Source organism: Dermacentor andersoni, chromosome 5 (assembly GCF_023375885.2).
Source record: "Dermacentor andersoni chromosome 5, qqDerAnde1_hic_scaffold, whole genome shotgun sequence".
Taxonomy (NCBI): Eukaryota; Metazoa; Arthropoda; class Arachnida; order Ixodida; family Ixodidae; genus Dermacentor; species Dermacentor andersoni.
In genome coordinates, this window is record NC_092818.1 from 18,279,104 (window position 1) to 18,306,458 (window position 27,355).

Consider the following 27,355-nt stretch of genomic DNA (forward strand, 5'->3'; position numbering starts at 1 on the left):
AGTGACTCTGGCGCTGATCACCGGGTCGATTCCCTACCGCGTTCAGATAGTGACGGAATTCATAAACGCCCGTATGCGAAAGTCTCTATGCTCCTTAAAGAACCCGCTCGCAATGAAGGCGAAATGCGAGAACGCCCGTCTACTTGGATTTGGGTGTACGTGAAGGAACCCCAGGTGGTCAAAATTAACCTGCAGCCCCGGACCCTCTACGGCTTCCCTCGATGTCATATCGTAGAACTCCAGAATTAAAATAATGAAACACGCCCGAGCGATTGATAGATTATCGGAAGCCTTCCAGTGCGGTGCAATTTTTCGCCTCCTTGTATGAGTCACCACCCAGTCCGTTCGCGAGTTCGGGTGTTTTTGAACCGCCTCGACCGTCGTTCGGCGTGACTCTTGTACAGAGTTGGCCTCAATGAAACAAACAGTTGCTTCGGTGTCGCCCGTCGACCTGGCATGCGCGGTATGAGCAGTGCTTGGGGTCACGCGTCTCTCACCGCGCGCGTGCTCCAGCGTCGACTGTTCCCGCCCCGACGCGGCTGTGAATGCAGAAATGCGGCCGGGACTTAACGCGGCACAATGGAAAAAGAAGCCGGTATCAAGTCGGCGTATTCTATTTTATGGTGAACCGCCGGCAAGTGCGATGGAAGCGGGTCACCCGTGGTCGCGCCCGCGCACAAAAGGTTCGCGTCCCGACACTGCTGCGCGCGAGCCCCCCTCCCCCGTCTTGTTGGAGGGGTTGGGGGAGCAGGTCACGCGGTCGCCCCTTCCACCCTGCCCGTCTGCATTCTGCGCGGAGTGAACAGCGACCTCGTCGGCCGATTGTTGTGTGTGAACGGCCCTTCGGCAGCGCCTCTTCCCCTCCCCGTGGCAACAGCGGCGAGAGAGAGAGGAAGCGCGAGCGAGGGCACTGCTCCGGCGCTTCCTTTTGGTTGCCTCCCCCTCACGGTCAAATGTTTTGTCGCTCCCAGACATCCGCCCCGCCGCTCGTCTTGCGTGCGCGGCCCGCTGTTTTCACTGCATCCTCCTCTCACTCGGGCGCCGAGGGAAGTCGGTGCACTGCTAGCTGCTCTCTCTCTCTCTCTCTCGCTCTTTTCGTTCGACCAGGAGTTGTGCACTGCTTAGGGGGGGGGGGGGGGGGGGGGTGCGAGCTTCGTCGTATTATAAACGATGCCCTCTGGCTGCATGCACTAGAGGGGCGCTCAGGACCAGCATCTCTCCGAGACGGTCATGTCCACACGTCGTGCACGGTGAAGGTGCCCCTAGAGCGCAGCAGAGACTCGTTTGCGCCGCATCTGTTTGCAAGGCGCGGTCGAAATGGGCGTATCGACCAGCTAGGGATGTGCCTCTTCGCTGCTCGTTGAAGCTACAGAGAGAGAGAGAGAGAGAGACAGTGCGTTCGTTGGCGGCGTACCAGTCGGTTGAGACCACGAAGCAGCTTTTCGCTGCTAGTGAAGGGGCTTTTTCTAAGTAGTCTCGTATCAACAAAGTTCAGATAGCAGAAGGCACACACGGTTGTGGCACTCGTGTGCCACCACCGCGTCTAAAATTCTTCCGAGAGGTTGTGAGAAGCGTAGAGTATTCCAATTTTGGATTACAATTTAGTTGAGTCAGTGTGCCTGTACTTCTGTCCCTCCTCCTCCCGTCTTGTATTCTGGTGTTAAGCTTAGCTCCATCGCTGCCGTGTAGGTGGGGTGACGTCATCCAAGGAGGCCTCGGAGGAAGCCTCGAGTAAGGTGGCTTGCGGTAGTACCTTCTGCGAGTAACTTTTCGGCCCGGTGTTCGCAGGTTGCCAGAGGTGCGTTAGCGCGCACCCATCCGCTCGAGCGCTTTGGATCACGCAAGACGTGACCTTGTGGTCGGCCCCCGTGGGCCATTAGGGACTCTCGAAATGGGTCAGCCGAAGAGGTCTTCCTTTTTTCGCCGCTCCCCCCCTCTTGTTTCCGCTTTCTCTTGTCCGTGAACAGCCCAGGGCCGCGCGGTTCCGCCTTCCGATCTGGCTGCATCGAACCGCCGCGCTGGCCTTGGCGGGGCAGAGCGCACGTGTTTGTCGTCTCCGTGCTTTTCGGGGCTCCTCCGATCGATGCAGCATCCGCGACCGGCGCGCCGCCAAATTGGAAGGTTGGGCTGTATGCGTTGCATTTCTTTTTTATTCCGTGCACCTCTTACTGCGACGGGGGTTACACAATGAGAGGGGCTCTAAAGCGAATTGTTATGCCAACTTGAATTAAGAAGTTGCACATAAAATACCGAAGCTGGTGAGCGAGAAATTACGCTGTATCTAAAGACGAGCTAAAGAGGCACGTCTGCTCGGGCTAGTTAATAGTCGATCGAGAATTAACGAATATTCTGCATTATAAACACTCGAAGTTAATGCAAATCGAGTATTGTGGAAGGATATTCCGCGCACGCACGAATAAAATAAAATAAAAAAACAAAAGAAAGCGCACTCCCCCGATTGGAATCCTTTGTCTCCCTTCAGGCTGTTGACACTCGCCGTGTGGTAACTTTGCTGTGCGCATGCGTGGTGGCCGTCGCGAGCTCCTCGGCGTATCTTCGTCGTTGACCATCTCGGCGAAGCAAGCGTGGGTGTTATCGGACGTTGTCCCCTCGGCCCTTTGCTTATTTCCGTGCAGCACCGGCAGGACAATTGCACTCGGGAATGAGCAGAACCAAGCTTACTTTTCTGGGAGGTTTAGACGACGGGGTGCGAACGTTCGGCTTGCGTAGGCAAACGAAGTTTGGGATTTCGAGTGCGCTAGCCCCTTGACTCAACTCTGCGTCGGGCATTCCCTCGGGAAAGCCGCCGTTCCAGCGCCGTGTCTTCAGGTCGCTGCGGCAGTGTGTGCCCGTTCGAGACTGTAGATGTGCCGTGTGCTCCTGGCCGCGGCTGCCTCCGCAATGGTTCCGTTCTGGAGGGGCGAAGTGGGCGCTTGTTGGTACATCTTGAGTGGCAGTAGTTGAGCGCTTGGTGAAGACTTTCTTTTGACCTCGCCTTTACTAAGCGCTCAACTACTGCCATCCGTTCTGGAGCAACGTTCGTGTCTTTGGGTGGAGAAGGCGGCCGCGTGTGTCACGGAGGGCGCGGATGAAAAACGGCATCTTTGACTGCAAGGTCGCGAACCTCGGAGGAGCATAAATTCTCACGCGGGTCCTGGCCGGGAGGGGGAATCCCTGGATGGGGCCGAGGAGGCGGAGAGCGCCGCTTTCTTCGGCGCATCAACTACGCTCGGTCCCTCCCCCCCCCCCCCCCCCCCCCTCTCTCTGTGCTTTTTGAGTGGAGGTAGAAAAAGAAAAGGGCCTTGGCTGAGCGGCGGGCCCACATGGTGAGCAGGGTGAACCGCATCAGCTGGATGGATCTGTACGCCTTGTTTTCCTGCAGGGCATAAACGCTCAAGGACACCAGTAGGGGGATCAGGAGTTGAACAAAAGGCAGCGCTCAGAGACCGGGACACTGTGTCTACAGGTCCTTCACCGGTTCTTTTTTTGGTCTTTCTTTTGCAAGGATTTCCAAGGCCAGCCAACCTGAGTGCATGGATGGTGCACTTTTTGTGTGTTCATTCTGCAATCAGTGTAGATGGATTATTCTCTTGGCAGTTTGACACTTGGTCATATGGCACATCATCTGTATGCAGGTTTTCGCATTGCCTTCCATTCTCACCAATCTTTTGAAAGAAATGGTTGTAGATGACATCCAAATCGTGACAAACCTTTGTCACGACAGGTTTGGTATCCCAGATATATGGCACCTTCTTTGCTGTAGCTGTATGGCTGGGACCATGTTACACCCTTTACGTGTTTCAGCAAGGTAAATAGTTTGTTTAGATTTCTGTTAAAAACGGCACATTAATAGGTTGCCATACGAACAGAGAGCACAACTATGTGTCCTTTGTTTCCTTTGACCGTTTACATACATCTCTCTGGCTACTTTGGCCTGGGTTCGTGCGGGTCCTTGAAACCCTTGAAAACCCTTGAAAACCCTTGAAATTAAAAAGATCGTTTTCAAGGCCTTGAAAGTCCTGGAATTTTCGGAGATCCTTGAAAATCCTTAAATTTCCTAAATTTTTTTTAAACTAAACTTCCAGTGATTGTGTTCGAAAAAATTTCAACCCTCCTGAATACCCGCTGCGATTTTGTTAAAAAAACGGGAATTCTCAGGCATTTTGAGTTGTCTAGTAAAACTTAGGGCAAACTCGGGGAATTTGTGCTTCAATCAGGGAAAATTGCTGTCATTTTATTGAAAGGGAACGAAAGTCGTGACCTACTGCTGGCTCGAATGTTACGCGGTGAAGCTTAACAAGCGTGGGAAGGGGCAATTGTCACGGGACACAGTAGGTATTCCATAATTATAAATGCATGTATAATTATGGCCCTGCGTGTGGTCCTTGAAAATCCACACATAGGACCTTGAAAGACCTTAAATACCCTTGAATTTTTGTCATATGACCAGGGTTCATGACCAGCATGAACCCTGGAAAAGAAACTCGCAGAAACTCGCAATTTTGGGTGGTATCCAGGAGCCACTCGCAGCCATGAGCTATGTGCTACCTCAATATAGAGGCACAATTTGCAAGTTAGCTCATGAATGAATACACCTACTTGTCCTATAAATTACTGTAGCAATCGTCCTGCCACCTTTATTTTGTCTGTGATGTTCACGCTAACATTATTCCTTGAAGAACACTGACACACACACACACAAAATAAAATATTGGATAGCAGCTGTGACTATATATTCAAGCTTGCAAAATAGAGTAATAATTGGCACTTTGCTAAGTTTTGTGTTTTTGTGCTGAGAATAATGGTGTATAGAAGCCATCCGAGCCCTGGAAAAGGAAAAGCTTTATATACTTCCTGTCTTTGTTAAAATATGTGGGATCAGTGTTTACAAACATAGCTGGGGCATCGTGTGGCTGCCAGTGCTTCCTGGTACTTTTTTTTCTTCTGCATAATCATGGACTGTGCCTTGTGTGTTCTGTGCACTATTTTATGGCTGACAGCTCCACTGTAGGCCTAACAGTAGTGCGAGATTTTTATGGGCCATATGTGCCTCCTGGCATGTGCTGAAACTATTTTTGGCCTGACTGGGTGTATGAAAGAGGCTGCAGACTTGTGTATTGTAGCTGGATATGTTCAGAAAGAGTGTAGTATAGTGCTTTGCTTCAAACTTTCCTTTATTTCATTTACTCAGATTGCTCTAGGCCTCTTCCCCTTTTCTTGCCAAACTTTTTTTTTATGTCGAAGAGAAAAAAAGTTAACAAAGTCAATATGCCAAACACAGATATAACAAAGTAAATCTAAAATGTTTTTTGCCAATATCCGGCGTGTAACAAATGTGTGTTTATAATGAACACTGGATATAATGAAAGCATTTTCATATTGGTTGCGACTTTGTTGCAAGTGTTTTTTTTTTTACTATATCTGTAAGAAGTATCTATAAGAAGTATGTAAGAAGCCTTCTCTCCTTCTCTTTCGCTCAGGTGAAAGTGATCAAGTTTTCCTACATGTGGACCATCAACAACTTCAGCTTCTGCCGGGAAGAGATGGGGGAAGTGCTCAAGAGCTCGACATTTTCTGCGGGGGCCAATGACAAGCTCAAATGGTATGTTTGCACCACCCTTGCCCAACCTACTCCCACCGTGTTTTGCGTATTGTGGGAGTTCTGCAGGCACCACTCGCATTCATGACCAAAACATCTTGTGTAGCGTACTGTAAGTGAAGAGATATTATTTAATGTTATAGTTGTAACATATAAAGGTGTTATTTCATAGATGGTTTCACAGATAAACCAGTTCACGAGGAAATACGATGCCTATGCCCACACTGCTTGTGTGGGCGTGCCTGCTAAGTGTGAAATGGGGACACATTTCACAGGTATTCCACATTTCCTGTTTCAGCTGTCACAGAGCAACTGCTTCATCTATGGTACAGTAACCACAGTGGCTGACATTCTTCTTTTAACAAGAAATACAATTTAGTTTAGCGAAGTCTCAGTTCCTGATGCAAAAACAAGAATGGTACTTACTGTTGCTCCTGTGGATGGATTTAGATTATGGTGTGTATCGAAAGTGGAATTACTTTTTCCTTTTAAGCCTTTTGCTAAACTGGCACAGATTTTTTTAACCCATTTCTCAGCTGCTTATTCTGCAGTGCTTTGATTCAAAAGGCCTCCACTTTAGCTATGGTTGCCTATAGTTTGATGGTCTATATTTTGATTTGTATTTCTCAAAATCAACTCGACACTGCGAATGACATCTAGAACTGTACAGCTCTTTTCTGTGGCAAGCTTGTGTGGAAATGGGCTCACAGTTTCATACGAAAATCACCTGTGTGAACTCTGGGCTTGGCAGTTGTTCAGCTTCCACAAGAATGATGGGCACAACATGAATTTGTACAACCCCTTCAGTCACGAATTGTGACTGAAGGTTCACAAGACATTCAAATCTATTTCTGGAAATAAGGCTCAAGCTTTGCAGAAAAACAGTTTGACCTGTAGCATAGATATTTGTTGCACCAGGGATATTGATCTCTTATTTATGATGTGTTATAGTACCATGAGAAGAACTGAAGCATTTGTTGCATGTAGATGCACTGTTTATTGTTGAGTTGAGGGCCCTCTGGTTGAAGAAAAGACAGTAATTAAAAGCAGCGATACAGTCCAAAACATTACACTTCTTCTGAATCTGGTAATGCACCTCTTGAAATTTCATTCTGCATTACATTGCATTTTACAGTGGCTTATGGCATTCATGCTAAGCAGAGGATTACATTTACATGCAATGTTCAGGATTTCTATTTTGTCATCACCATTCGAAACACTTAACTGCACCAAGTTTTTTCCTTATGGAGACACTGACTGTGGCTTCAGCCGTACTTGTGACATTATTTATAAATCATACTTTCCTAAATGCAGATAGACAGTAAGTTTCTGTGCTCATGCATAATCATTGCAAATTATAATGTAATATTTTGTTAAAAATGATCAATTGGCAATGTTGCAAAGTTGCTTTGAGTCAGAAGGATAAAGGTCAGGCAAGTCCACCTACTTACTGTACAGCATTTCGATTCCCGCTAAACTGCTGTACTTTGAGCTCCTGTCCACCCTGGCACCATAGATTCCTCCAGTAGCTTTTGCAGGTGCACGTAATGCACGATAATGTGCCACGCATTCGTCAGGCAGTGACCGCTCTGCCCTGCCAACAGGTGCCTACGAGTAAATCCTAAGGGGCTGGACGAAGAGAGCAAGGACTACCTGTCCCTGTACCTGCTGCTGGTGTCCTGCAACAAGAGTGAGGTCCGTGCCAAGTTCAAGTTTTCCATCCTCAACGCCAAGCGGGAAGAGACCAAGGCCATGGGTGAGCACTGTCTCTCACCTTTGCCCCCCTTTGGGAGGCATCTGGCAGCATGTTGACACGCAGCTGATGTCTAACCTCTTCACAATGCATGAAGCTTTTAAGGCGGCTCATATTTGCATAGTTGTAGGGGCTCTACCATGCACTTATCGCATGAAAAAGGATGACACTTGGCAGGATATGAAGGTTTTGAATGGGTAAATATGTCAACTTGACACCGAAGTAGGTCTCGAAGTGCCAGTATCATCGACATCATTACGATGTCATGCCTGAGGTCAAAATTTTGTGTTGAGCAGTAAGGCAAGGTTGTGATATCATTGGCCAAAAAAAGAAAAAAAGCATGCATGCATTCTTTCTAGCTTGCATACGCCAGCATTTGCAGAAATGGAGCAAGCCAGTGTTTCCCAAGTTTGGGGTGCATCCACGCACCTGCCAACTTTCCCAAACTTTCCATAAAAATTACAAATTTGAACTCATTATAAGACATTATCAAATTCCATTAAAAAAAAAAAGATTAGCTGTTCAAACTAATTTGTTGTTTCTCTTTAGTGTCCTTGTAAGGCAGTGTGAAATATTTAACGCCAACTTACCGTATGTACTCGCATAATGGTCGTACCCCTGAATTGTGTCGTCAAAATTAGATTTTTTTACTTTCCTGTGTAATGATCGCACCCTGAACTTGTTGCAGCGATATGTCGTGTGCCAAGTCTAGTTAATGACGATTGCGCTTACCATCTGTCGAATGCTACGCGAACGACTCTTGAAGACATACCAAGCGGTATGTCTGCACGTACCCAACATTCTTAAGCAGATGCCCTATTTCATTGCTTTCATCACTTTCCGCACTTCCACGAAAATAAAAAAGCAACAACCAAGCTTGCCTCGGCATTATTATTTGTAGGCTTCATAATTAATGGCTTTGGTCATCAACATAAAGGGCGCCTTTCGGTTCTTCTTGTCTGCACTCGTAGGCACGCAACAAATCGCGAGCGGCAACGATAGTGGCCACCACGTTTACACTGATATGTTAGAAGTGTAGCCTATTCATACGCCGACACTTCTAACGCAGCTAAGATATTCGCCCTCCCTTAGCGGAAACGTGCCATATGAGGATAGTAGTGAAGACAAATGCCGCAGTTCCCGCAGCATGCCCGGCATATGTTTCTATGGCACTGGCACCTAAGCGCACCCATCTCTGTTTCTGTCCCCTCAAAGTGGACATGACTAAGTTGTTGTCGCAAACTTGCCAATATTAACGATATTGTTCATTACTGAGACGGAAGAAACTGTTTCAATGCGCGTAATGTACTCGCGAGAAGAAAAATAATTTCGTTCAGCGCATTCGGCTTGCTCTGCCAGCTGCGATTTTTGTTTTGGTGTCTCACTCTAACAGCGGCAGCCGCCTGCTTGTCATCCTGCAGCAAATGCGGGATAAAAAAACAAATGTTTCTTTTCATGGGAAATTTAACCCGCGTAATGATCGCACCCTGAATTTGCATCAATTTTTTCTTGACAAAAAAGTTTGATCATTATGCGAGTAAATGCGGTATATGGACACTACAGGATGACAACTTTTCCTTTTCAATAAAGCTCCTCCACCTTCTCTATTTTCACACAGCGCATTTGCAGTAGTCATTCGTCATAGTCTCAAATTTCTCTAATGTCCCTATCGAAATTTTCTTTCCGTATTTTGATGTGGAATTGCCACCTGTTTATAACATGTAAATGTTATTAATGTGATGAGAAAAATCGGTGGCTGCACGCTTTCTCTGCTTGGATGTCCATTCCAAACATCTTGACCTGCACATCATGGCTTTCAACACGGTTTCGCACCGAAAGCTTATTCATAAATTCAGTTTCATAATAACAAATGGCAAGCTGATAACCTGGATTGAAGCTTGTCAAACCGGCGTCAGCTTGTTTCTTTTAATAATGCCCACTCCCACAACATCCCGGTTGAGTCCTGTGCCCCCAGGGATCTGTTCTTGGACCGCTTTTGTTTCTTTTTATAAATGATATTGTCTGGGATCTTTCTGTCCATGTTAAATTATGCGCTGATGGCTGTGTGCATTATGAAAAAATAAATGCCATTGAGGATCAAATTGGGCTAAATGACAACCTTCAAAAAGAAAAAAGGTTTTCTGACACATGGCAAATGGTAATAAATCTTGATAATACTGTAAATATAAGAATAACGCTTCAAAATAACTTTCTCCGTTATTAGTATGGTATTACTGATCGTGCACTTTCTGAAGTCGCATGCTACAAGTATCTGGGCCTCTGGATTTCTAATAACCTTTCTTGGAGTAAACATATTGATACCGTCTCCGCCAGTACTCTTCATAAACTGTTCTTTTTCAGGCGGGCATTATGGTATGCTAGCACTGAAACCCGCTGACTTGCTTATAAAGCTATTGTATGACCAGTCTTAAAATATGCTGTCATAATCTGGGACCCCTTCACTAAAACTAACGTTTGCAAATTGGAAAGGGTTCAAAAAAAGAGCAGTGAGATTTATCTAATTCCTATGGACGTACATTTATCATGGACCTTTTAAGAAAAAGCGGTTTACTGTGTGTTACTAATAGGAATCGTATTTGTCGCTTGAAATTTTTTTTCCGGTCATTAAATGGACACTACGATGTTGACACTTCGCAAATAATTAGTTATTTCAGTGGTTACGCTACATGCATGTGACATTCTCTCTCAGTAAAACCATTATTTGCAAGAACTAACTGTTACAAATATTTCTATTTTCTTAGAACCCTAACCTACTGGAACAACCTTGCTGATATAGTGTAGTAACACAGAATTCATTGTTATTGTTTGAGGTGCATATTCAATAACAAGTTATTTTTGTTTTGTGTGTGCATGTTGAGCCATGTTCGGTGCTTGTAAATGCTGGATTGAAATTAATATTCTGTTACGGTCTTGCACGTGACGAAATTGGTGAACAATTTTCTGTTATGTATAAGTGCTGTTGAAGCCTTTGCCTGAATGAATTTCATTTCTGTCTCAATATGTTACTGTACAAATGTGTATACCCACCTGCAATGGTCTTGCATTCAAGACCGCAGTATTTATAAATAAATAATTAAATCAGTAAGATTACATGTTGAAGCATGGCATAGTCGCGAGAAATAGCATTCACTGCACATGTAATGCTTTTTCATCGATTTTGTACCTTCGATTTTGCACCAGGGGGTCACAGTAAGAATCTTTTTCCAGAAATCACTTGAAACTGGACCATAAGTGCTTTGTCACCCTTTGGTTCTATGTTGCGAGTGTTGATTTATGTGCGACTATAATAAGCAAGAGATTCTGTGCCGCCAGAACATTTCCAGGCGCTCAACTGACGTAGTATTGACTGTGGCGTTGCTTTGCTGATGGTTGTTTTGTGCGTCATCTGTTCCTGCAGAGAGTCAAAGGGCGTACCGCTTTGTTCAAGGCAAGGATTGGGGCTTCAAGAAGTTTATTCGAAGAGACTTCTTGCTCGACGAGGCCAACGGACTCCTTCCTGACGACAAGCTTACTCTCTACTGCGAGGTGTGCAGACTACATCATTTGTTGCACGGCTTATCACCTTTCACGCATGCTGCTGATATGGTAATCTCAGAGCTGTTGTTTATTGCAGTTGCTGGAAGTTATCGCACACAAATATAGATATAATTTTTCTAAAACATACTTGCATATCAAATTATTTTTCTATTGAGCTGTCTCGCAATGCACACTGTGCCCATTCGGTGCCCGGAGACAAGCTAAATTGCGATCTCTTCTCCTGCAGCTTGAATAAACCACCTCATCCATTTTGTATTCACATCAAGATTGCATTTAATCTCCACGATTGAAGCTGTGCAAAATTGAGCAGCTCAATTCATAAAGTGCATCCACAGTCATCATTCCAGCATCATTAGAATCACTTTCCTTGAGCACATAGCATAGGCACTGATCCATCGCACTTTTTTTCTCCTTCACAAGCACATCTATAAGTCACGGTCATTGTCTCTTGTGCTTCAATCCCTGTCACTTAAGATTTAGTTGCATCTCGTTGCACGCTGTCCTTTGATCCGCCTGCGCTGGCTCATACAATTCTCGTGGCGAAATGGTTTCAGTACCCGACATAGCAGCCTTTTTTGTGAAGTAGCGGCGGCATGCATTTTCTTCAAGATGTATAATGATGTCTGTTCAGTCCTGCTTTTGTTCCATGTGCCAGTTGTTTTCTTTCCTGTATGTAGCACAAAGATGCACATTTTCTTCCCCCTTGTTTCCTGTATCTTGCTGCTCCACCTTTCCTAGACCTGTGTATATTTTCTCATGTTTATAAGTTGCTGTACTGTGTTGTGCCAGTGCCTGTGTGTTGCTGTAAACTCCCCCTTACTCAAGGCTCGCTTCGTGGGGCCTGTGAGGTGCGCCTGGGCTCAGCTGTGGGCACACTTTTTCTTTGAAATGTTGTGCTCTTGTTGCTATGTATTTCCATACCATGCGCTTTGAAGCAGGTTGGCATGCTCATGTGCCTGCCTATTGATGCGCAAATATTGGCACATTCACTTATTCATTGGCACATTCATTCTTCAATGCAAATTCTTTCTGCGTTACACTTATATAGAGGAATAGCACCCTAAAAGGTGCTCTTTTAGCTGACCTCTCCTTTTACTCTTTATTCAAACCTCTTCCGTCTTTTTCTCATCTTACAGTGCCATAATTAATTCTGGCTAGCAGTAATTTATGGTTGCCACTTCATCAGTTTCTGCTCTAAGTGTTTTGCAGTCGTATGCGGTTCTCTGATCACCTGAACAGTTCGCAAGAGCTTGTCTAGGCATGCATGCATGAACTATGTACGCTTCTGATCAGATGCACACATTTCCATGGTCTCTTCGTGTTCCTTTAAAGGGAGTCTCATTGTAGAGGCACTGAAGATTAATTTCAAATCTTCAACGAGCGCTCGCTTTGCATAGATGCAGCAATATTCTGTCTTCTGTATACCTGTAAATGTGGCACATTGAAGAAATTAGTTTTGTTTGCATTAATGTTCTCCTCTGCTTCCCTCTTATCCACATTCAAGGTGAGCGTTGTTGCGGACTCTGTGAACATCTCTGGGCAGAATAACGCCATCCAGTTCAAGGTCCCCGAGTGCCGGTTGTCTGATGACTTTGGGCACCTCTTTGAGAGCCAGAAGTTTAGCGACGTCATCCTGAGCGTCAACGGCCGGGAATTCTATGCGCATAAGGCCATCCTTGCTGGTAAGGCTTACTTCTGTGGTTCACACTGCTTTGCTTGTGGCAAGAAACTATATTTCGCACATTGGTGCATGTTCATCTAGAAAAATGCATTGCAAAAGGGCAAGAAGAAACAGAAGCACAGGCAGAAGATCACAGCCTGTGCTGTGATCACTTGTTCCTTTGCGCCCTTGTCCCTGATCACACTCCGTATTCTTAGTTTCCTTCAACTTTTCCTGGAGCTGCCACATTGCTTTCTTACCTGGTACACTGCTGTGGAGTTGTCACATGGTGCATTCGCAATTGAGATTGAAAAGATGCTCAGAAATTTGCGCACTTCATGGCAAGACCATGTCTTCACCAGGTCATGTGTAAAGCCTCTGTATGTAGCTGGACTGATCTTAATCGGGGCTTAGTTAGTGCAAATGGAAGCTGTGTGACTGTCATAGCATTATGGTGTGCTGTTGATTCTGTGGCTTCTACAGGCTTCATTATTTTTTTAAGTACCGTATTTACACGATTGTAAGTCGACTCGAATGTAAGTCGACCCCCCCATATCGCTTGACCCGGAACAAAAAAAGAAAGCATACCCGAGGGCGCATTCGATAACGAAAATTTATTAGTAGCTGACATGGTCACTGGACTACTCGTCTTCACTAGTGCTGCCATCGTCATCGCTGCTGCGGTCCCACAGCGTGTCGTGGTCCAGCAAAATTTCAAATTTGGTAAACGACCGCACCAGGACATCTTGCAGAACAGCAGCCCACGCCAAATGCACCCAACCACACGCAGCCGTCAGGGAGGCTCTTTTGACAGGTCTGGTTGGCGTAATTTCGCAGTCTTCTGCCGCCAGCCACTCGTTGTACTCACAGCAGAGCAGAACCTTAAAATTAAGGCGAAGGTCCGGGCTTGTTTCATAACCACGTCGCACTTCACTGGCAGGGACCGATCAAGCATTTCAGCGACGTACACCGCAAGCTTAGCCTACAGATCCGGAAAGCGTCCAGACTTCGGCACGTGGGAAATTTCTCACTTGCCGTCACACAGGTGAAAATTTCGCTTCGCTGCAGTTGCCACTCCCGCACCACCCGTTTAGAAACATCGAAATTGCGGCCCGCTGCGCAGTGATTTGTTTCTTCGGCGGGATGGCAGCCCTCTTGAACGCTGCTGTGAACGAGTGCCGAACGATTAGTGGGCCTGGAGCACTCATGACAACTGGGGAAGCATAGAAGTAGCACGTAGCCGGCAGTCAAATGGAACGCGTCAAACCAATACCAATGCCTTTAAACAGAGAAAGAGAAACCCGCGAGCGGTGTCTGCTCTTCCATGAATTACCGATACTCCCCGCAAGCGCCGCCCTTCTGAGGATGCCGCCGCAAATGGGAAGAGCGGTGCTTCCATCAACTATCGACCCCCCCCCCCCCCCCCCATGAGTGTTGCATGCACTGTAAGACTCTCAAAAATGTTGAAAAACCCTTCCGAAAAGCGAACAAACACGCGGGATAGCGAAAAGATACGGGTAGGACCATAGAGCAAGCATAAAATTGTAACTACGTTGTAGCTCCCGTTGGTATCGCTTTTTTTGGCGGGGCCATGTTTTGGTTTCAATTGTAAGTCGACCCCCCAACTTCAGACTTTCAAATTTAAAAAAAGGGGTCGACTTACAATCGTGTAAATACGGTATATTTTTATTAACCCCCCCCCCCCCCCCATTCTTTTGTGGGTGTTGTAATTTTAGGTGCAGGTTCTACAAGTATACGGTTCTACAAGTATACGGTTCTACAAGTAAACTAGAGTGCGGGTTATGTGAACAAATAGAGTACAGTGAAACCTCGTTAAACCATAGTCGGCCGGAGCTCGGAAAAAGTACGTACTAAAGGGTAGTACTGTTTAACCGAAATAGCATGAAATCGCCCACTTACCTGTCGAAAACGGAAATCAGAGAGAGTGCGATGAAAGGGGAAAAACCATGCAGTATTTATTCACTTCGCGCGACATAAATGTTATTTTCGTTTGATGCCGCGGCGGCCTAGCACGACGACAGGAGCCTCAAACTTATTCAAGCTGCGTGCCAGCTTCTCGGCCAGCCCCCCTCCTCTCGGCAAACACTCGCACGGCAGATTCCTCGTTGGCGTTACGTATTCTCCGTGCACGCGCGCACTAGTGCTGCATAAGTCTTGGGGCGCCTTTTTCATTGCCGGGTGCCGGAGTGCGGAAAACTTTTCGTTTAAAATAGTTACGTTATCGAGCCCCTGTTCTCGTTGCGACGATTGCATTCACGAGGCTGACGTAACGCGGGCCTCAATCTGTCGGGCCTCAATCGCCCGTGCTGTCACTTTCCATGTCGTCCTCATCACTGTCGCTAGTCAACACTTCGGCAACAACAGAGGTATCGATGGCGAAAAGTCGAACCTCGTAGCCGACATCTCTTCGCGGTTGCAGCAGCGCTGCCGAGCAACTTCGCATTCCAAATGCCACACACCGTAGTCAACAGCAGATCCATGTCGCGGGCCAGTGCAGACTTCTTCGTGTCACGTTCGATAGCACGGACGATGTCTAATTTTTCTTCTGTGCTGAGCACCCGGCATCTTTTTCATCCGAGCTTCGGCATGACGCGAGTCCTCGCTTGCACGACGCCACAACGCTCTCTGGCACAGCGTCGAAATGATGTTGATGCGGCTTCGTGTGCAAACGCACAGGGCGCTTGGAGGCCGTTGTACTGATCTCTGAGGCTTGTTGTTCTGCTGGACCGCCCTGTGGAGACGACGCACCGCCGTGTTTGCGTGGCGAAAAGTGGAAATGCTACGTTTTAACCGATGCGTACGCAATAAGCTGGTACGGTTTATGCGGATACAAAATACATTATGTTCAATGGCCACTGAGTCGGGGAATTGACTTTACTACTTTTAAACCGAAACTACTGTTTAAGCGGGTACGGTTTAACGAGGTTTTACGGTATTTATTCTTGCTTCCATGGCTTGTATCATCATGCTAAGGTGCTGACGGGTCATCGAGAGATCTGCAGAAGGCCTTTTGCTGGCCTGTCGAGGGCACTCTGCTTCCACTTCTCTTGCATAAACGTAATCACTTCTTTTTTGCTGATATCTGTGTGTATGCTTATAACAAATATTGGATATCATGAACATATTTTCATGGCCAATGTGGCGTTATAACAAGGTTCGACTGTATCCACAAGGCTTCTTTGGAAATAGAACAAACATCAGAAGCTAGGCAACGTGTGCTTAAAAACAGTGGCAAAAGCATAAATAACTTCAGTAGAGCAAAGAAAACCTCATCAGATACAACATTCAGATAAACAGAAGGCAAAAAAAAAAAAGAAAATGGCCTCACAGTCTGAACCCCAATTTATTCATTGTGCTCTGTACACGTCATTGCTTACTGTACACACGTACAGACTGTTACAGCTATCACGCACTGCAGTTTAAAAAAAAAGATGAATCTACACAAATAAGGCGAATTGTTTGTTTTTTGAAGTTCAGGTAAGAAACTGTCAGTAATGTTTTATTTCTTGACATTCATTTAGATAATAACAAGTAATTATCTAACTTGTTAATTGTTCTAATCATGCAGACGTCATCTAGGGAGTTGTAGACTGCCGTAACTGACGTCAAAACAAGCTGTTTCTAGTGAACGCACACAGCATGTTTACCTTTTCCAGCAAAGAAAGAAAGCCCGCAAAATATGAAAAATGCCACTTGACTGCGTACTCGTGAACATCAAACAGTCTCAGTGGGAAAGCAAGCTGTCCTGTTGCTGGGCTCAGTAGCAGCAGTAACAGCACCCGTGTTCCTCAAACGACATGCGAACAACTCTCGGCAATTATTGCATATCAAGGAAGTTCACTGCCCTAAACAGCGAGCCTAAGATGAACAGCTTGCTTTCCCACAGACTGTTTGATGACGCTTCCTTTGCATGCACACGGGTAGGCAGTTGCATGGCATTGTTTCTATATTGTGGGCTTTCGTTATTTGCCAGAAAAAGTACATACATGTGTGCCTTTACCCACTGCAAACACCTCATTATGACGTCTGTCATGATAATATACAACTGCCTAATTGGTGTCTTCACAAATAGAATAAAAAGTTAAGTAATTATTTTAATTAAATAATTCGATGTCAAGGAATTAAAAATTACTGGTGGTTTCTCCACAATATTGTAAACATGTACTTGGTCTTATTCACGTAGCGTGACTTCCGTTTTCTAAAGCTATAGTGGCTGGGACAGCCTGTGAGGTCACAGAAGTGCAACCATGATGTTGGCAACCATAGCAAATCCAACAATTGGTGGTAAAGTCCAAAAATGAGAACACACCAACATAAAGGTAAATGAAGATAATTAATAGGACAGAAGCAATGCTGCAGCCTTGCAAGGTTAGTGTACAGTGCCCCTTTGTGAACAGCCCTACGTCGAAAGCCGTACCAAGAATAGCAGTATTACTTAAATCTTGGAGGTGGTACTGTCTGGTATGGTTCCGAAATTTATTCCGAATGAACAAATTTAATTAATTGATTGGCAGTTGCATTAATGTACTGTCGATGTTATTGTACAGAGTGTACCAAAGCTGCAGGTTGTTCTGCTGTTTCTGACCTAGTGTAGTTTGAGGGAAACCTTTCTCTCGGCCTCTGACGTGCTCTCCTCTGTGCGTGCAGCCCGCTCTCCGGTATTTGCGGCCATGTTTGAGCACGAGATGGAAGAGAAGAAGCAGAATCGAGTGGAAATCACGGACATGGACCACGAGGTGCTGCGGGAAATGCTGCGGTTCATCTACACTGGCCGTGCGCCCAACCTTGACAAGATGGCCGACGACCTCCTGGCTGCCGCCGACAAGGTGAGGCCCATCTTGCCTATATGGGCCTCACTGGGTGTAGAGTGCATCCACACTCCAAAACCCAGTTTACACTCTTGCGTCTTTGCCCATCTTTTTCGTGTGCCTTTTCTGTTTTTAACTCTGCGCACTTGGTACTTCCAGGTGATGAACGGCAGGCACATTATCGGCATGACATAACATTCTTGACAGGAAAGCAGCGAGGGCAGAATTTTTGAGAAAGGAGAGGGAAGCACGACAGATGACGATTCCTGTTGTGGGACAGAGATATGCCCCATAGGGTGTGAGAGAAACGAGTTTGAGTGTATGCTGCATTGTGCAGCAGTGCATTACTTTTAGGTGTTCTCGTTGCTCTGTTGAAGGGCCATATTTTCTCCCAAGTTCTGAAAGTTGTCCTGGCCTATGTCACAATACAGTGTACATGTTTTGAATTTCTGCATCACTAGCCTTCCACTTCTTCATTGGTTTTCAACTAATATGCACAGGTAGTTCAAGATGGTTCAAAAATTATTTGTGCTGTATTTTTTTTTAAGGTTTAGCAAGTGCACACCTTGAACTAGACAAGAAGTCTGTTTCACCCGAAAGGCGAAGCATAAATTCCAATAGCAAATTGGTAGTCAGCTATACGAAGTAGCTATACTATGGCCGCTTTGTTGGCCATATAAACTTGTAAACATTCGATTACTAACTAAACAAGCATGACGTTGCGCGCGTACAAGCCAACATGAACACATCTCACTCCATCACTGCGCGCACTCACCGTCGGAACGCTGGAGTGAGCAAGCACCGCAGCAGCAGAGGTCGAATTGACTTTCGTGCTGCCTCTCGCTTCAACGCAAACTAAGCGGCGAGAACACCGCACACGAACCTATCGACACTCAATGCACTGTGTCCCCCATTGCAGATTGCGTTCAATATAGTGTATGAGCGGCCATGCCACACACATCTGCCGGCGGAGTAGAACGCCCTACCCCCCCTCCCTCGGTGTCTTGCTTGCACGGGATTGAGCCACCATCGTCGGCTCAGCCTCGCACATGCAGCATATGGCATGAGGCAACAATGTTATAGCCCTTGGACTTTCTATAGCACATCACGGCAACGCCGATGGCAAGGATGCGCCATATAATTGTGATCACAGTAAAAGGTAGACTCCGGACACGACCTCCTTTATTTTCCCCTCTAAGGTGTGTGCATGTTAAACCTGGGAATACAAACCAACTAGCACAGCGACATGTTCTGTCCTCCTTTTTTTTGTGTGTGTGTGTTCAAGCAACAATAATGACACTTGAGGTGTGTTCTCTCCTTGCTTTGCACGCAGTACGCCCTGGAACGGTTAAAAGTCATGTGTGAGGAGGCCCTGTGCTCGAACCTGTCTGTCGAAACAGCCGCAGAGGTGCTCATTCTGGCTGACATGCACAGCGCGGACCAGCTGAAGGCTCATGCAATTGACTTCATTAACACGTGAGCATCTCAGCTGACCTCCTTGGCAGTAGATTGCGAGTGCATTACTTTTGTACGCTCACCTCGTGGCCATTGTCATGAACAGCAACCATATACACGCTTCAACTTGCAACCTGGGTACAAGGTCCATAGGGGCTAAAGTGTTGTAGTATTGAGGTTACGTAGCCATGGTATATCGGATTCATCTGCACTAGTGCTGCCTAACTAGAAATGTATGTTGTCTTACCAGTTTGTCGTTGCGATTTCTACTAGTATGGGAGGCAGGTAGCCACAGTGTGTGCAGTAGCATAATTTTTTTTAAAATCTGGCCAAAATTACTACTCGCCACGTATAGAACCTCTGTTGGCTCGTGTTAGCTAGCCAGCGCCACTCACAACTGTGGAACATCCTTTTTCACCCAATGGCGTCGCGTAACATGTGACACCATTGGGCGTGGCGCTGGACAATACTTCTACGGCTATATCTAGCAAACGTAAATGCCCAGGTTAGTGGGCGAATTGATAGCCGTCCCCGTAGCATTGGTAATGCGACGCACTCGTGATGCAGGGTTTGTGGGTTCGGCTCCCACCGGCAACAAGTTATCTTTTCATCCACTTTCATTTCCCTTCATTATTTTCTTCACTCCAAATTCAGCCACAGTTAATTTCCCCAATGCTTTCCTTGGCTTCATTGTCTGTTAGCTTTACATGGTGATACAGACCACCAAGGGTGTTTGTGAATCTGCTTCGTATGTGCTCTGGAAAGCTTTGTCACGAAAACCACAAAAGCTTTGCTATTTTCAAAAGTACATTTTTGCTACTAAATGGTCGCAAACTTGGGCACTGTTTTTCATGCTTTTGTGGCCTTGCCCTCGCTAAGGATGAGCCTATATTAGTGCTATATTACAGTTAAACTCTTCCAAGAACTCCTTACTCAAGTTATAGTACTGCATTTTGTTTTAAACTGTTACATTCTGATTAAGATGGTTGTGTAAAGTGACCGTGTGTGTGTAGCCATTTTGTTTAGTTCTTGCGTGAGTGCGTGCGGGTGCTGACTGTGGTGGTTGCGGCCTGTGTGGCTCTTGCCAGCAGGCATGCCACGGATGTGATGGAGACTGCGGGCTGGAAGACCATGATCCACCGGCAGCCGCACCTGATTGCCGAGGCCTTCCGGGCACTGGCCACCCAGCAGATCCCGCCCATAGGGCCACCCCGCAAGCGCATCAAGCAGTCCTAGGGGTCGCCACCAGTGCAGGTGAGGTTTTCGTTGCCTGTACTTGGCAGCTGCCTAGAAGTGTGAGTTCCGAATAAAGTAAGAAATTTGGCACTGAAGCAAGAAAGAACTGAAGGATGAGCCTGTGCCAACAGCCTTATTCAAGGTGACTAATAGGAAATGTTGGTCCTAGCTAGTCTGCTCAATGCTTGTTTCATGTTCTTTTTTATGTCCCTGTCTGCTTCCGTACAAAATTTTTAACGTGGTTTGTGTTGGGAATGCAAAGTGCAGGTGGCTGCTGTCCTGTTGCAAAATAGTTTAGGTGTCAAACAGGAGCAGCAATTAACACTGTTCTAAGTGAAGGTGCCCACCCCCTTTTTTTAGCAACCACCCCGATCCCCCTTTTTCTTGCTTTTAAGCTTTGTGATGTGCTGCACATCTTATTCCTCATCACAGAAATCGGTTCCTGTTGAAAACTTGCAGAACACGTTGGACAGTCAGCAAGGCTAAGGAAGCTCTTTTCACAAGCGCATGCCATTTATTCTCGCCATATGGCATAGAGTTTTTATTTTGCAAGTGACGCTGTTGAATTGAAGTCCTGTTGAATTCAATTCTGTACACTGTGTTACACTTGTGCTACGTTGACATGGCACATATCTTTTCATGAAAAAAACAAGACACATGGGAGGCTGCTTTTAAGTTTTGCCTTTAGAAGTGTAATGCAATAGCATGCAAATGGCCCTGACTGATTCTCGCGCTTCCCGGCAACTGTAGCTTATGTAAATGTAATGTTTACCGGGAAATGCTGGTGGTGAACACTGTGCACGAAGGCGAGCTTTCTGTTAGAAACGAGGAACCTTGCATGGGCTGCGATGCAGCAGAGTTCAGCGCCATGTGGAGCTGTTGCAAGGAACCAAGCGCGCTGCTCTGTGGCTTCTGGGATTCGCGCATGCTGGCACATGCAGATCTCTGATACGGTGGTTGGCCGATTAATGGTAGAAACGCTGGAAAAGGGGTTTGTCCTCGAGTTTCTGCGTCACAGAAGTATTTTTCTCGTATATTCAAATTACAATCCGATGCTACTATGTCTGTAGGTTGTGTGTAAGTCGATTACGATTTTTCTGACTTATTTTACTTTGAGAAATTGGTTAGTTCAGTAACTTCTTTGCACTACACGGAAAGTCTGCGGGGTTGGGTTTGCATGGTTCGGAATGATTTTTGTCATGTTGACGGTCAATGCAGGACGCCGACGCCGGATTTTCTGCGACACGGAGCCCTTAACAATATTGCATTAAAAAAGAAAGTGCCAGAGCATACAAATAAAACAGCGCTAACTACAAACTGTTGAGTGCATTATATGAGAAAAGGATATCAAAACAGACAAAATTTAAGGTGCGAGAAAAATGGTAACAACAACAATGGGGAGGAAATGACAAAAGGAGAACTGTTAGTCCCAAAGATACGAAATGTGTTTGTCATGCAGTGCAATAAAAACAAGGACACTAGCAATCTTTTCCTCTAAATGGCAAAAGCCTCGTTGATCTCAAAAGTTTGCAGATCGCAGTATACTCTAAACAATGCACATTTTGTGAGCTTTGCCTGCAGTTTTACTCACTGCAAGGTTGGGGCTCTGCTTTTTTCTTTCCAGTGCTGCTCCTGCGCTAGTGGGTGGACAAGTTCGAGGTGTAGTCAGCCTGCTGTCCTCGTGGAATGCAGGATGTGACTTTTTTGGACACCACACTACATTGGCTAGTCGTCGACAAGACATCACAGCAATGCCTTCCCCCCAGTTTACCTTCAGCGACGTGGGCGGAGTTCCTCTGCTTCCAGCGTTGAAAACCTCTTGACAGTCAATTTCCCAGGATCTCGCTGTGGGAACCATGGTCTGCAGTATTGCGCTAGAGTGGCGTCGGAGCCAGAGCTTAGGGCACTGTGCTCTGCAGTGCACTCGCACTGTCTCGTACGACATCTGCAGCAAAACTGTTTGTGCATGTTTCCATTCCTTTGGCTACCCACCACGGATGCAACAGACAGAGTGCATTGGCACGCGACCATTCTTTTGGACTAACTCTGCAGCTGCAGGCTCTGGCCCACAACATTGAGGAAGAGGCTGAAGAAGGAAGCCCCACTTCGGAAAAGCAGAAGAACTTTCACCCACAAGTGCTGGAGTACAAACGTCCCCCCCCTCTCTCTCAGATGAAGCCATGCGCACAACATTGGATAGCGTTGCCACTCTGCAAGGTATCATCCCGCCTCGGGTGTTTGGAGCTGGTGACCGGGATGTTAGGTGTTGCAGCTGACTTTTAGCCCCTCGGGAAAGTGTCAACCTCACCAACATCGTCTGTGTTGACGTGCCAGTGAGCATTTGTGCGTGTGTGTGTGCACGTGAATTTTTGTTGAAAGAACTGAGGTCTGCAACTGGCGAATGAATGTTGGAAGACTGTTCATGTGACGTGAGAATGTGGGCATATCCCGTCTCACAGAAGAAGCTCCCTACATTCGCGTGTAAAGAAACTTGAAAAACACCAAAACTAGGAAAAAAAAAGACACTTGTGAAGAAGGACCTTTGTTTATTTCTCATGCATGAGATACGACTCCTGTACTTTCCTTTGTTTTTACTTTGTGTGTGGTGTGTGTGTGTGTGTGTGCACGTTTTACATTCGTGTGTTCCTCCTACAATTGTCACAAAGCAAGTGTTGTTGTGAGGAAAAGTAATTTATGCAAACACATGAGTTGGTGGTGGGTGGCCTCTCTGAGCTTATGTGGAAAGAAGTCCTCGAGCATTCTTGCAGTTTTTTTTTTCTCTGTTGGTTCCTAGAAGAGGACATGACAAGGGTGCAGATGCCTATGAGGATACATTTCGTCTAAATGCATGCATTAGATGAGCCATTCCATTCTTGTATCCAGGTGCCACACTCATTATGCAAAGCCATCAGGGGATCCTGAGGTTCACAAGAAAATGTCATGCGGTAGAAGATAAAGTGGCAGTTTAGAGTGTACACGGTTGGGTTTATGTGTAGTAAAGATGTTAGCTTATCTATTTAGTTGCCTAATCAGCGAACAGCCGCATCTATCACGTGCAGTTCTGCTTAAAATTGCCACCCCCTCTTGACAAAATTTTGACCCTGGGACCTTGGCAAATAACGTCGGAGCTTGCTGAAAAATGATTGTGTTGATAAAGTGCTTTGCTAGCAGTGCTGAAAAGATGAGTTGAAACCTCTGTATGGGAGCAGTTGTCGCACGTTACACAGCAAGAAAAATTCAGTCACTAGGGAGGTCCGGCCCATTTGTCATGACAGCGAGCATCTTTATTGTGAAGCTTTAGGTTGCAAAGCCTTCCTGGTTCCACCCACCACCTCATGATAGTCAATCCTGTACATAGCAAACAAACTTTTTGTTTATTCATGAACTTGCCAATCACCGATGAACGGACAAAACGGGGTTTGTTCATTTATCCTACACAATGGCTGCCACACAAGCGTGAAATGGTCGTGTTCTGCTGTGAAGACAAAGTTACGGAAACCTACACCAAAGCTTAGCAACCCTCTTCTCAACCTGTGTGCATAGGAAGTCTTTTTTTGCGAATGCACACAGACAAGCATTTAAGGAAATGTGCAGCATAGCATCAGAGCGTGTATGTATGTGTGTGTGTGTGCGTGCAAATGTTTTTTTTTTATTTTTTAGGATTTTCATTTTGGTTTCAGTGATTCGAGATGTTGTAGTACTCATCATAAGTTAAGATGAATGTTTTGCACGATTAGAACAGTGTTGCAGCACTTTTTTTTTTTAATCAATCACCCTGTTAATAAAAGAAATGCAAACCCTCATGCCATGTTGAGTACTTTTCTTGTATTAGACTGGCTGTAGCTTCTTGCAATGAACTTGCATACACAATGTCATTAGTGTGGCTGTCTGGGATGCCTCTAATCTAGTTTATTCTTTAATGCAAGCATGGAGATCGTCTTATCAATTCAGCATGGGCCTTATGAAATGTAAAGGTGCTCTCATGAGAGGAAACTGCTGAACTGAAATAAATATAACTTTTTTAATCCAAGATAAATTTTTTTCAATATAGCTTTTGTGAGCAAATTTCTTATTTACGTGTTCAACAATATTACGAAAGTTGGAAAAAAGTACAATTTGGAAATTTAGGAGCAAGTTCACTACAGATGCTGTTCTGAAGCCATCTGTTGGAGTAGCTGTTGTGAACATCTATATATATTCTTGAAGGCATCACTATTTCGTGAAATTGCTTGTGGAAAGCTGCATAGGAAAAGAAACCATTTCATGTGAACTGAGACTTCAATTGCGGATTTTGTACACTGTGTCCCCTGTAATGTGCAGTTTCAGAAATGGAACAGATGTAAAACTCGCACTTAAATCTCTAAATTTCCAGATTTTTGTGAACTTTTGTGAAATGTAAGAACTGCTCGGATTGGGCACATATCTACTAAATATACACTTTATATTCAACAAATTACATTCCAGTAAATTCATCTGTTGCCAGACTACAGTGTTTCTGCTTTGATTCAAGGTAATGTATCAAGCCATAGAGCTTCGTACATTACTAGAGGCAACTGTGGCGCTTGCATCTACAGGAGCTGCAATTGGGGCGGTTTAGCCCGCATGGCAAGTATGAGAATTGCACATTGACAAGTGCTATAGAGCGCCCTTATGAATTTCCCACTGGCTAGCCAGCGCAGTGGACGCTTGGTGCGTTCCAGTTCGGCCGCCTCGACAGGCTGAGCCGCTGCAATTAGTAGCAATCGTGTGTGCTTGCAGAATATTCTGCACTTAGAAAAGTATGCATTTCTCCGAAATTTAGAACAATGAAAGCAGATAAGGCGTATTACTTTATACATTGACATAATTAAGTAAATAATAAAGCCACAGGAACATCTGAATCCACAAGCACGAAGATTGGGCGAAACCATGTACTTCCCATCATGCAATGGCGGCTGAACGATCGCAGTGCCAGAGCTCCATCTAGTTATTATTTTGTGTGACAAGCCGGGTAAACCTATCGACATTTTGAATGGCTGATCTAAACTCCCTCCATCGACATGCCACGCCCGCTTTTGCTAAAGTAGCACCAACATATGATGTGCTCTGCCATTTGCTGATTCGTTGCTTGCACCAGTTGCGCTTTCTGAATATCCCCGATCATTCCTGCTCCTCTACACAGCAGTACCAGACAGCAGATACATCGCTTCTGCTCCGAGCCAAAAGCTGAGTCACCTTTTGCTTGACCCTAGAGACTGAGGACATGAGTATGGAGGAGGAGATTAGCTTGGTGGTACTTATGCTCCAGTCCAATTTCGATTTTACTATTCAGATACATGCCAAACGCACCCCAGCCCATTCTTATTCTTCTGATTATTTCAGTCTCATGATCCGGTATAACTCGTCACTTACAGCGCAAACATAGACTGAGGACAAAAAGGACGACGTAGACAGCGCTTGTCTACGTCGTCCTTTTTGTCCTCCGTCTATGTTTGCGCTGTAAGTGACGAGTTATACCATGGAATTCCAACTAGCCCGTAGTCAAACCTTGCTTCATGATCCGGATCCGGAGTCACTACCTGTCCTAAGTAGATGTATTCCCTTACCACTTCCAGTGCCTCACTACCTATTGTAAACTGCTGTTCCCTTCCGAGATTGTTAAACATTACTTTAGTTTTCTGCAGATTAATTTTTAGACCCACCCTTCGGCTTTGCCTCTCCAGGTCAGTGAGCATGCATTGCAGTTGGTCCCCTGAGTTACTAAGCAAGGCAATATCATCAGCGAATCGTAAGTTACTAAGGTATTCTCCATTAACTCTTATCCCCAATTCTTCCCAATCCAGGTCTCTGATTACCTCCTGTAAACACGCTGTGAATAGCATCGGAGAGGTCGTATCTCCCTGCCTGACGCCTTTCTTTATTGGGATTTTGTTGCTTTCTTTATGGAGGACTACGGTGGCTGTGGAGCCGCTAAAGATATCTTTCAGTATTTTTACATACGGCTCGTCTACACCCTGATTCCGCAATGCCTCCATGACTGCTGAGGTTTCGACTGAATCAAACGCTTTCTCGTAATCAACGAAAACTATATATTGACACGTGTACTTATCTGTATCGGGCAACCACGTTTCGCCGCGTAACAAATGTAATCGCACAGCGTGGGACGCGCCTGCGTGTATCCGAAGTTTCTGGAAAGTTATCGATGCTTCTATCCGCTGTCTGTTGTCGCCGAACCTTATGTTATCTGATCTCATCGCGTGACGCGAATGGTGTAGAACTTTGTGGAAGGCACGCGGGTCCGAACGATTAGTCTGGAACATTCGACGACTGCTCTATAAAAGCCGACGCGCTTGACCCGCTGATCAGATTTTCGACGATCGCCGACTGTGTTCGCCGCTATCGTTGTGCTTTAAGTGTAGCCTGTTTTGTGGGCACAGGTTCGCCCAATAGAAGCTACTTTTGTCTTTCACAGTACTGCTACTGTGTTCTTTAACGTCACTACCACGTGACATCTGGTGGAGGTGCTTTTGGTCCATGTACCGGACGCCCCCGACAAGCCGTGATCCAAGCCCGGACCGTAAAGAGAGCACCAACGTAGTCACGGACCATCGAGTAAGCCGTCGTCTACAACAGCTGCCCCCGGAACACGGACTTCTACCTGAAAAGACGAAGAAGATCGTGGCCAAGACAACCCCAATGGCTGCCCCAGCGACCCCCGTTGTCCTGCAACAACCTCGGGACCCACCGACCTTCCATGGAGCAGCAACTGAAGACCCGGAATCCTGGCTGGAGACGTACGAGCGAATCGCGACTTTCAACAACTGGGACTCCGACAAGTTGCGGCATGTATACTTCGCCCTAGAAGACGCCGCCAGAACGTGGTTCGAGAACAGGGAGTCGACATTGACAACATGGGACCTGTTCTGTACCGGCTTCCTGCGCACCTTTACAAGCGTCGTGCGCAAGGAAAGGGCCGAAGCTATGCTGGACGCCCGAGTGCAGCTACCTAACGAGAACGTCGCCATATTCACGGAAGAAATGAACCGCCTGTTCCGCCACGCCGACCCGGATATGCCCGAAGAGAAGAAAGTCCGCCTTCTCATGCGTGGCGTGAAGGAAGAACTTTTCGGCGCAATGATACGAAGTCCACCGAAGACCGTAGAAGAGTTTCTTCACGAGGCCACCAGCATCGAGAAGACACTCGAAATGCGGAACCGGCAATTCAACCGCCGCACGAACTCTACCAACTACACAGGAATTCAGTCACTGGCCACCGACGACCTGCG

At 46.0% G+C, this 27,355-nt stretch overlaps 1 protein-coding gene across 6 annotated transcripts in view; it reads left to right on the forward strand.

Moving 5' to 3' along the window:
- The window catches only part of rdx (BTB/POZ and MATH domain-containing protein rdx), a 213,466-nt gene extending 189,573 nt beyond the window's left edge, over positions 1 to 23,893 (forward strand). For 5 of the 6 annotated variants that reach the window (XM_050177404.2, XM_050177402.3, XM_055070123.1 and 2 more), the window contains 8 exons: positions 5,481 to 5,602; positions 7,204 to 7,355; positions 10,771 to 10,898; positions 12,415 to 12,592; positions 17,239 to 17,417; positions 18,733 to 18,875; positions 19,943 to 20,108; positions 21,715 to 23,893. In XM_050177404.2, the coding sequence (XP_050033361.1) occupies positions 5,481 to 5,602; positions 7,204 to 7,355; positions 10,771 to 10,898; positions 12,415 to 12,592; positions 17,239 to 17,417; positions 18,733 to 18,875; positions 19,943 to 20,090 (1,050 nt within the window). In that variant the 3' untranslated portion in view covers positions 20,091 to 20,108; positions 21,715 to 23,893. The remainder of the gene's footprint in view (positions 1 to 5,480; positions 5,603 to 7,203; positions 7,356 to 10,770; positions 10,899 to 12,414; positions 12,593 to 17,238; positions 17,418 to 18,732; positions 18,876 to 19,942; positions 20,109 to 21,714) is intronic. The other variant, XM_050177401.3, reaches the window with a different exon arrangement.
- Positions 23,894 to 27,355: the final 3,462 nt, after the last annotated feature.